Source organism: Carettochelys insculpta, chromosome 6, assembly GCF_033958435.1.
Source record: "Carettochelys insculpta isolate YL-2023 chromosome 6, ASM3395843v1, whole genome shotgun sequence".
Lineage (NCBI taxonomy): Eukaryota > Metazoa > Chordata > Testudines > Carettochelyidae > Carettochelys > Carettochelys insculpta.
In genome coordinates, this window is record NC_134142.1 from 46989852 (window position 1) to 47001474 (window position 11623).

The 11623-nt window shown below is 47.4% G+C and overlaps 1 protein-coding gene across 1 annotated transcript; it reads right to left on the reverse strand.

Moving 5' to 3' along the window:
- Window positions 1-829: 829 nt before the first annotated feature.
- On the reverse strand, window positions 830-2249 carry INSM2 (INSM transcriptional repressor 2). The gene has a single exon (XM_074998817.1). The coding sequence runs from the start codon at window positions 2183-2185 to the stop codon at window positions 830-832; it is 1356 nt and encodes a 451-aa protein (XP_074854918.1). The 5' UTR covers window positions 2186-2249.
- Between the last annotated feature and the right edge of the window lie 9374 nt (window positions 2250-11623).

The following is an 11623-nucleotide window of genomic DNA, read 5'->3' on the forward strand; positions in this document are numbered from 1 at the left end:
ACAGTTCGTAGTTTAATAGCCAATAAGCAACAGCAGACAGTACGGTTAATTTGCCATAAGTATTGCTAGTTATATAGAACTTGACACTGACTTCATATGAACACTTAACTCTGTGCAGGGGGTACAGCGAAGGAAACACTTCCTAATAAATGATTACGGTTGAGAGGCTCGGGCTTCCATTAAAACAGCTGCACTAAGGTAGGCCCCTTTGTCAGGAAAAAGAACGTTTCTTTTTTCAATACGCTACGCGGCAGCATTTCTATCCTGGGGGGTGAGCCTAGGGAAGCTTTTTATACCGCCTCGTCAGCAGCCGCGTCCTCTAAGCCCGCAGCCTACGCGCGGCTTTAAACGTTTTCCCCTTAGACTGAAGCATGAGAGAGGAGCGCTTCAAAACCCTGTTGCTAACTCTCGATGGGACGGGCCCCGTGCCTGGAAGCGGCTCCCCAGCTTCCCCGGAAAGGTGCTGACGCTTGGCACCAACCCTCCCTCACGTCTGGGAGTCCGGGGCCAGACCCTGCAGGGCTACGTCCAGTAAGGCAGCCAGGAGAACTCGCAGTCAACCTGGGGGCTTTTCGCTGCCACGTGGCGGCCTCCCCCACGGCCGCTTCCTCGCGGATTTCTTTTCCCTTCGCAGACACGTGCGCGCACTCTGCACCGTCCCTTCCCGCGCCGAGAACGCCCGCTCGGACCGGGCTCCTTCCTCCCCTGGTGGTGCGGAAGCCATGCGAGAGGCTCTGAACCCTGCAGACTAGCCCACAAGCGGCCTCCCCGGGAGCACCAGCCACGGGGCCGGGCGGGGACAGCGCAATCCCCTTGCGGGGGAGTCCCATCAGCAGCCCGGCCGGACCGCCATCTGGAGCAGCAGCACCTGCCGGGGCTCGGCGGGGTGGCACTTGTTGACGTGCCTGCCCAGCCCCGGCGAGCTGAAGAAGGTGGCGGGGCAGTGCTTGCAGGAGAAGATCTGCGGCTCCCCCTCCGCCGCGCCGCTCTCGGCCGGCGCCCCGGGCAGCAGCAGCTCCTCGCGCACGGCGTGCCACAGCCGGTGCTTGTCCCTGATGTCCGCCGAGGGGAAGTGCGCCCCGCACAGGTGGCAGGGGAAGCCGGGCTGCCCCCGCTCCAGGGGGCTGTAGGCCGCCGGCCGGGCCGCCTCGTGGGTGCCGAGGTGCTTGCGCAGGTAAGCCTGGCGGCGGAACCGCTTGTGGCAGTAGGGGCAGGCGAAGAGCTCGCCGGCGCCGGGGATCGGGCCCGCCTCCCTCAGCCCCGGCCCGTCCGCCCCGCCGCCGGCGCCGGCGCTCTGGCCTGCGGCCTTCAGGTCCCGGCCGCGGGAGCTGTCCGCCGCGCTGGGGTGCTGCGGCGGCTCGGGCGGGCCCTGGGCGGCGGCGGGGCGCGGCTCGCTGCTGTTCTCCTTCCCCGCGGAGGGGCACGGGGCGGCGGGCGGCTTCGGGGCGGGCGGGGGGCGGGGCTTGTGCCAGCGGCGGTGCGAGGCCAGGTTGGCGGGGCAGCTGAAGAGCTTGTGGCACTCGGGGCAGCGGTACTCGACGCGCACGATGCGGGAGCAGCGGTGCTGCGCCAGGGCCAGCGGGTCGGCGTAGTGTTCCTTGCACAGCTGGCAGATGAACTCGCCCAGCGGCGAGCGCCCGCCCGCCAGGGGGGGCCCGGCCCGGCCCTCCGGCCCCTCCGCCTTGATGCGCAGCCCCAGCACGGGCGACGTGGTCACCTCGTCGGCGAAGCTGAGCTTCCGCAGAGCCTTGGGCTTCTTGGCGGGCGCCTTGGCCCGGACCGGCCGCTTGAGCGGGGTGCAGAGCGGCGCGGCGGGGGGCGGTGCGGGGAGGGGCGTGCGGGGCGGCGCGGGGGGCAGCCGCGGGCCGGGCGGGAAGGGCGCGGCGGGGGCGGGCGGGCTGAGGCAGCGCGCCGGGAAAGCTTTCCTCAGCGGCCCCGCGCCCCAGGCGGCCGGGCCCTCGGGCGCCGCTGCAGGCTCCGGACTGAGGGGCAGGGCGGCCGTGGGCAGCGGGGGCCCGGTTGGGCCGGCCGGCGGGGGCTCCGGGCCGGGAGGCACGTGCGCAGGCGGCGGCAGGTCCCGCTCCTGGCGGCGCAGCCGGTAGGAACCGCCCGGCCTCCTGCTCCGCTTCACCAGAAAGCCCCGGGGCATCTTCCCGCGCGCGGGGCGGCGGCCCGGGCTGAGCATCGCGGCGGCGCCCGCCCGAGGTGCCTTTATACCGAAGGGCGGCTATTGTGCGCCGAGGCGTCATCCCCCTTCAGCCGGGGCAGCCAATGAGGAGTTGGAGCCGCCGCCGAGGGAGGCGGGGGGGGGCTGGGAAGGGACGGGGGCGCGGGGGGGGGCTGAGCCTTGGCTGGGGCCCCGGGGCGCCTTTGAACTCCCTCCCGCGCGGGAGGGGCTGAGCTGGCACCCGGCGTTCAATTCCAGCCCCGCCCCCGCCCCCGCGCCCTGCCCTGCCCTGCCGGTGGGATGGCCCCAAGCAGTGCCCGCAGCCCAGCCCAGCCCTGGGACGGGGAGCCCAGGGGCCCTGCTCTGCCGGGTACCCGATATCACCGTAAGCAGAGACCGCGGCGATCCAGGCAGGCGATGCTGTATCCGAGACCTAGGGGCTCCAGGGAGTCACCCCAGAGAAGCTTCTGGAGGGCTGGCGGCTCCTTAAAGCTGTGTACGTGAAAGAAGCAATTTCTCCTCCCCCTGCAAACCCTGGGGAGTGATCTGCAATGAGTCAATGCCGCGTGTTTCTGTACTGCCCGTAGCTGGTTCTCTGGCTGTCTCCCCCTCCCCGGAATCCCACCATCGCTTACTCCGTCGCCTGCAAAGGACTAAGTTTAGATCACCTGATAACCGTGGGGCAAATTCACATCCTCCCTTTGAAGTCATCAAGTGAGGTGAAGTTTGTCCAAACCCATACATCAGGAGAAGGGGTATAGACTCAACAGGAAATCCTCCACTCCCAGCTGTGCAAGGCATCCTCCTCCTGAGAAAGTAGATTAAATATATCAGTGCGGGTGTTGGGGCCCTTTTCTCTTTAATTACCAGGTTATCCCATCTCATTGTCAAGTCTCTACTCTACATATAATTTGCTAATTTTCAGAAGTAGCTGTGTTAATGTGTGTGTCAGCCAAAAAAAGAAAAGAAAAGAAAAGAAACAGATAGTAGGGACATAGAGATGGCAGTGTTATATCAGAGCTAATTCAATCCCCACCAACCCTGATTGAATTAGCTCTGATTTAACACTCCCATTTCTGTATTCCTACTGTTTCTTTTTCTTTCACTTCATGCATCTAATGAAGTGAGTTGCAACTCAAGCAAGCTTGTGCCATAATAAAACAGTCTTTAAGGTTTCACTGTACTCCTTGTTATAGATTGCTAAATTAAGTTTTTATAACTGCTAGGGAAAAGCCAACAGGAAGGACATGCATTTATCCTTTCCCCCTTCCAATGCTCCTTGAGAAAAGAAGAACACAAGAATTATGTGTGGGTGAAGGACCACTGTCTATGTTTTAAAAAGATCTCACCAGGTCAGCTACACTTTACTTGTTCAGTAAGTCAGTCATAGGTTTTTCCTTCTCTGGCCCCTATCAAGTCCAGCACATTAGTACAATGTCAGGGGTCCCTGTTGCGCATTTGTTGGTGCTTTGTGCAGTCTAGTTTGAAATCACCTAAGCTATCCTCAGTTGCACTTTGGGATGGACCTGGACCTGTACATCTGCCACAGTGTTCCTCTTCAGAAGTATTTCCTCTCCATCCAGGCAATGGCACTCTCATTACCATACAGCTGCGAGCCTGCTTGCTGCAGCCTCACACTATTGGAGAGAGAAAGAGAGGGATGGAGTTATTGGACAATTTAATGCATTGAACCGTTGGCTTGTGTTCTCATTTCAGATTGTACCTCCTAAAAGCTCACGGGGAAATGGTTCTTGTTGAGCAGCTATCACATCTTGGTAAAAGGTCAAAATAGTTAGTGATTTCCCCAGAAAGATTACTTTTTCCAGCAGAAATTCTAAAGTGGCTATTCCTTTTACAGCCCTAATCCAGCTAAAGTAACATGCTTCTAATATAATTTCTGTTAGGCAGAAAAGTACAAAAAGATTAACATTAAAAGCCCTTCTTACCTCAAAGTTTGTGTGTGACAAAAGCTGTTAGCTTGGGAGGGAAGAAACGGGTTATGCAAGTGTGAGGGTCAGTTATTATTAGGAACAATTTGGCATGTCTAGATGAAGTTAAAAGGTGTGCCTTTAATACTGATTAGCTAAGATGTTTTAAATAACATATTTAAAAATGCCAGTTTAGACAAGCATTTATTTTTGACAGAAGCATTGAGCTGTGATTGGGATTCTGTATGTCTGCCCTAATATGAGAATTCATCTGTGGTTGAAGAGAGGGGCTGTCTGCATAACTGCAAGGATATAACACGTCTCAAGTTCTAGGGAGTTCCTAGACTATCTGTGTTGGATGAAACAGAAGGAGAATTATACCAGATTGAGTTGCTTCATTTCACTCAGATTGTATCTTTTGCAATACATCCTCCATGCTTTTCCATACACTGCATGTATGGCCCCATGTGTATGATGGGCAACAGCTCTAACAGCCACAGCAGGTCCCGAGCCAAGATGGGAGGGGGACCCTGCTAAACCTCCCCATAAGGGGCAGGGCCAAGGGCAGAATGGGTGGGGCCTAGGGCATTTGGCCCTCAGTGCCTCCTGGACTGCAGACCTGGTCCTCCTCCCAGCTGCATGCAGCAGTGCTGCCGCAGCAATTCAAAGGGACCTGGAACTCCATTGACATTGAAACACCAAGCCCATGGGCAATTGCCCTCTTTGCCCACCTGTTGGAGGGCCTGATGGTGGGCAGTTTGTGAACAGAGCAAATAGAGGGGTAGCTCTCTTTGTCAATTAGGTCATAATTTTCTCCTAGAAGTGCTATTGCCTGAGAACAGAACCATGTAAAAGTGTAATGATGGAATTATATGGGGAGCGAGCATCATCATTATCCTCTAGCTTCAGCACATACTGTCAGTTTTTCACATTCTTAAACACTGGAATTGACTCACTTATCTAAAATCATTTTGCTAAAACGACCCATCTTGTTGGTAGCCTGTGACATACTGGAGGTCAGACTATTGATCTGGTGGGCCCTTCTGGTCTCAAACTCTATTGGTATGTCTACAATTCTACACAGCAACTAAGCAACTGTGGCAGGTCTGTGCCATCAGACTCAGGTACGCTGGGCTTGAGCATCAGGTTGTATCACTGCTGGGGAGACTTCTGGGCTCTGGCTTGGGCTAGAGGAGGGATCAGCAACCAAAATAGCAAGAAGAGCCATTTTTCCCAATTTGGTAAAAAACTCAGTAGCTCAAGAGCCACAACATACGTGAATACAAGACAGTACTTAATAAAAATATCAAACCATACTGTTTGTAACCACTATTTTAAGAACAGCTTGCACACAAAGATTTGTAATGTGATACATGCTTACTGTAGGACAATCACAAACTTTTTACATGTTCTATTTCCTGACATCTTACCCGTATTTTTGTACCACTGTCTTACTGACTTTCACTCCCAAACCGTCTTGCTCTCTGGAGGACACTAGAGGGAGTTATCCAATGTTTTGAGATCACATATTGTTTGCTATTTAGATATGAGTTGTTCATTTTGGGGCTTTTAGACGTTCACCGTTTATTGAAAATTATCAGGATTTTTTTTTCACTTTGCAATTATAGTGTTGGGGGCCACAAAGGAGTCCTTAAAGAGCCACATGTGACCTCAGATCTGCAGATTGAGGCTACTCCCTAGGCCCTGTGGGGTGAGTCAGAGCATCCCAGAGCTTGGGATCCAGCCCAAACCCAAAAGTCTACCTAAAAGTGAAACAGCCCTACAACCTGACCCTCACAAGCCTGAATTAGCTGGCCCAGGCCAGCTGTGGGTTTGTCTTTGCTGACTAGACATACCCTAAGAGTCTATAACTTCCATAATGAGAGGAGAATTGTATGTAGAGCTAGTATGTGTGTACTGTATAATGTATGTGCAGCATAATATTTGACAGTGTGGCAAAAATGAAGGGTTATACATGTATTTCTGATTAATTTATGAAACAACATAGGTTGTCATTACAGTAAAGTTCAAATGATCTGGTGAACAGTTTTAGCCCAGAAAAAATTGTATGGGACATGGGAAGAAAGGCAGCAGTCCAAGCAGTGCCTTTAAATCAAGGACTTATAGTAAGTACCAGAAGAGATAGGGTCTTTTGGTCAGACCCTTGTGCAAGTTTAGAGATGTCTTCTACCAAGTCACAACACTAAAGCCATATTTCTCTGGAATATATGTGGTGATGGTACCATAAGTACTTTTTACTGCTAGATTATTTTTCCTTCCCTCTTCCGCCTGCACTATTTATTACTGTCACTTGTGGCATCGTGTCTTAAATGGAACTGAAAACTCTGTGGGACACTGTCCTAATTGTGACCTGTCATCGCTACAGTAATACAAATAGATTACTCCATTAGTTGACTTTTCCCACAATATGTGGTTTGACTTTTCCTTTTAATAGCTGTGTTTGCTTCATTATGTCATTGTAATTAGCACTTTCCTTTCATTGTACTTGTTACTGAATAAATATGCCTCTTTTATATTGTGTCGCCAAGTTATACTTCTCTCCTTTATGGCACATAGAGAATTCTTTCAGTTTCTCCTTATAAATAGCCTCTCTAATCATTTGTTCACTTTTTTAAACCAGTTTTGTGCTGGTAGTATTTAAACAAATGATTTTCATAGATGTGTCCAACTTAAGTATAGATGCTATAGACATCAGAGATCAGGACTGGGAAATCTAATAAAGTGTTTTCCTATTCAAATAACAAAAGCTTCCCCATTGGTAAAGCAGGGATGGAGCTACCTGTAATACGACAAATATATTAAGTGCATTTGCTCAAAATCTATCCATTTCTGCTGAAAAATATACAGATTGTATTGATGCTATAACTCAATGTTCAACTGGTATTACTTGCAATGGAAGCAGGAGTGGAAAATCTTGCAAAGGGTGGGTCTGGAGTTATCCAACCAATGAAAATGTTTCGCATTTGTTCAGCGTAATATGACCCATTCCAAAGGCAAAAATTACTCTTCAAGGGTACTTTTAGGAGCCCTCAGAATAAGTCACCTCTGGCAGGAGTGATTTCTTTTTAGTATTTGGAGAGGAAGTGATTCCACTAGAGACAGGAAATTCATCTCAATTTTGCTATTAAGCTGGGGGCAGAATTTTAAGGAGCTCCCCAGGGGTTTATGAAATTCGTGTCTGGGTGTTGGGGGACTCCATTATGCTTCATGTCTATGCTTAATACAATATCTATCATTATCTACCACCCTTTCTGCATTACTGATTTCTAGCCAGCTCTTTCCAATTTTATATTTTTGCTGTGTATTATTTCGCCTACCGTCTCTAAGTAAATTACTTTCAATTTATCTACGTCCAAGCTTGATGTGCCATTTATGGCTAATACCTGTTTTTTATCTTTTATTCAACCCATGTTATAATAGATCCATTATGTCCACGTTATCTACTGATAATTTATTTTAAAATTTAAAAAGAATGGATTTGCCTCATGTGTCTTATTTTTATAAACCTATCATGGTGCTAGTAACATATGCCATTGCCCACCAAATTATGATTATCTAAACATTTAGAGATCTGTTCACTTACTTCCAACTTTGGTAATCATTTTTATCAAGAACTTCTCCTGTGGTTTCAGATGGATAAACTATTATTCACTTCTCTTAAATTCTGTGGTACTACTGGTTTGGAACATCTTGTATGTCCCAGTTTGTAAGAACTGTATTTCTCTGAAAAGCTAGTGATGATCCCTTTAAGTCTGTAGACTCTGTGGAGATTTTTAGGATGATATTTGCTTCAGTACTGGAAGCCAATTTGCACAGCACCCAATGATCCAAAATCAGGAATGAGTATTACAGGGGAGAGACGAAAGGCAGGAAGGGCATATGTTGTAGTCTCTCTCTCTGTCTCTGAATGTGGACAAAAATAACCGTCAGAATCTTCACGGAAGGCTTTTATTCCAGTTTTGATGGGTCTATAAATTCTACAGCTGGGGGAAATAAGGGAAAATGAAAGAACATCAAAAATATGTGAACATAGTGCAAGAAGTTTTCAGCTGGGTGCTGTTGGACCTGTAAAATTGTCTCTATTGTCATGTCTGATACAGGCAAGGTGTCTCTTCCTTAGGGACTAGCCAAACCCAGACTCAGTGCAAAGCTGCAAGGAAATACATCTTCTGGGTATGACAGGATGTATGTCCTCACTATAAGGGTATGAGGACTTAAAATAAGGCGGGGGGACATAGCTCATACACTCCTTCTAAAAGCTGGACATCATAACTCCCTGTGCACTCCTTCCCCAGAGAACTCTTTCCACTCTGCCTGATGAAAGGATAACTTCACTAAAGATTTATTTATCATGACAATGTCTAAAGTTTGGAGAAACGAGGGTGAAGTAATATCTCAGAACAAGATGCAAAATGCTACTCTTTAGGATAGGTAGCACATACTGTAAGGGACCATTCAAAGCAGAGTGGCACATAGTTTTAACAGGCACTTTAATTTGACTGGTCCCTTACAATATGTGCTAACTGCTTACGCTAAATATTCACTTCCACCCTGCATTCATCTGGGAGGCTCAGAGTACCTTTCCCAGCCCTGAAAAAGAGCTCTGTGTGGCTGAAAAGCTTCTCTCTCTCTCACCAGCAGAAGTTGGTCCAATAAAATGTATTATGTCACCCTTCTTATCTCTCTAATAGTCTGAGACTGACAGCTTCAACTACACTGCATACAGAGTCTAAACATTTGGCATTTATAGTACTGTGGATTAGAAACCTGAGCTATGTGCCACTAATGTACCCAACTCTGCACACACTCTATCACTCTCACGTCTGGCTGTGTGCCTGTTTCAGGACTGCCGCTCCATTCAGATACACTTCTTTTGTTCTGTTTAGTTTGTCCTGCAACTGCAAATTAAGGCAAAACCTCATCAAAAGCTGATGAGGAAACTCATGACAAAAGCCACCAATATTGGCAAACTTTCCCTCCCAGATAATGTACTTTAATACAGGCTCATGTACGGGATTCAAATCAGTTCAGTCAGCAGTCTTTACAACCCCTCTTTAGAAAACAAGAATTGTAATTCCTCTAGCTAGTTTCTAAAGGCAAATACCCTATGCAAATAGACATGCTTTGCAGTTTTCTCTGAAAGCCAACAAATTAAGTTAGACCACTGAGAGGAATGAGATTCAAACCTAAATGTTGAACCACTGGTAGCATTTCACTGCAAGCTCTCTGGGACAGGAATGTCTTGTTCCAGCACTTGTGCTTAATTTGGGGTTTGTTATATCAAGCAACTCAGGTGTAAGGATGGAGCGCTTATGAAAGATGCAGTTCCTAGGGATCAGGACTGAAACAATTTAGGACTTTATAGGTCAACACCAGTATCTTGAATTGCACCTGGAAGGGAATTGGAAGCCACTGAAGGCTTTGGAAGTCAGGTGTAATATATGCTTGCTGAAGACAATGCCACTAACCAAGTGGGCAGCTGTATTTGATGTTTCTGAATGGTTCTCAGGGATAAAAATGAATGAGAATACACTACCGTAATCCAAACTAGAGCTAACAAAGGTTTGAATAACTGGGTTGAAGTCTGTATCTATGAAGAAGGACTGAAAACTCCTTGCTAGACTTAGATGGGGGAGAAGGGAGCTGCTATGGCTACTTCATCAAAGAGAAAGTAACTATGGGCTAAAAAAGGTACTCACTAAAAATAAAATAGAAGAAGAATAACAGCAGATCACTAAGAACAATTTCCTTCCTTCAGATCATTTCCTCCTCCATCATAATGTGAGGTGATTGTGAATTGTTATCTCACCACATTTTTCATATGTTAAAATTGAAAATAAACTTGACTTTTCATCTTCTCTCACCATCTGTCATCTGATTTAATAATTAAAGGAACAGTAGATGGAGGCAAGAAGGAAGCAACTTTGTATGATACATGCCCCTGTAGCAACATAGCTAGGTACACCCCTAGGCCTGACCACTTCATGCAAACAAAATACAGATTGTTTTGGTGGCAGCATCAAATATTTAATCTTCCCACTTGAAGATGGCTGCCAATTATCTCTTTACAGGTGGGGATGGGGTTGGGTTCAGAGGTTGAATGAAATATCTACAGAATGAGACTGTATTGTTTATTATAACTGAGCTCTCTGGTAAATTACTTGTGTTTTGTTTTAAATGAGGACACTCTATTTCATGGGGGAAATTATGCAGTCAGCTGCTTTGGTTTTTTTTATTGCTCAAATACAAATGTAAAAAAAACCTGAGCTTGTTTAGCACAGGACACGAAATGCTTTGTTCTGTGATGACATTCAGACTATCGTACAAAGGGATCTTAAAATACTTTTACAATATTTTGTATGGTTGTGCTTCTTAAGTAAAACTAGTCACCATTAAAGGGTATTATGCCCACATGCATGCCAGAGCTGAGCAGGTACCAGAAGGACAATGGCAGGACAACTTTCTTGTCACTCTTTCACCAGCATAGAGCTGGGGAGATATCCCTGGAGTGACAGACTACTGATGCATGTATACTTATGGATTCTTTGGCACCTTCACTGAGACTGATAACAAAGGGACCTACTAGTGCTGGTGCTTTTGGGAATATGGACATCTGTCCATCAGGAAATGGGCTAATATTTCCCATCTGATTTCATGTAGACCATCAACCAGTCCAGAGTGGATTTGTCATGACTTTGTGTTATTTCATTATTGTTTTAGGTTGGATTCAAGTGGTGATCTGGAGGTTGAAACCATTTGCCATTACAGTTTTCCTTAGTAAGTTATAACAGGAAGATTTGGTGTCCTTCTGACAGGAGATATGCAGCAGCCTGGTTTGTGGGGCCACCCCAATATGTCATAAGATCCTGGATAAGACTTGCACAGACAGATTATTTTTCATAACTATAAGTAAAACAGTACCATGCAGAGGCCTCAGTCAAGATCAGGGCCAAGTCATGCTAGGTGCTGATGTACACACAAGAGAATTCTCTGCCCTGAAGAGTTTCCAGTCTTAATACATAACAGAAAAGAGAAAAACAGATAAAAGGTGGAAGAAAAGAATGCTCCAATGTGAAGATCAGGAACAGAGCTGAGAACTGAAACAGATCTCCTGTGTCCCAGTCCAGTGCATAACCACAGCTCCTCTTTCTTCTCAGTAGATAGTTTTATTAAAAAAAAGAATTCTAAGAAATCAATAGTTTGGAAAGACAAATGACTTAACAGAGAAAAAAAAAGTCTAAGTAAAATCATTATAAAACATACCTATTTATAAAATCCAGCTAATAAGAAATAATATGTGAAGCAACTTCCATAGCATGTGCTCCCAACAGCAAGATGTGCATTTCAGGCCTTGCTGTTTTCTCTCCTCAACATCACTTCTCTTCTCACCTTCAGATACTGTCACTTTGTTGCGGTTTTCGAGTCAAATTTTCACAGACATTTAAATGAGTTAGGCGTCTAAGTCTCATTGTCAAAGGCAACTTAGGGCTAGATCCCCAAAGGGATT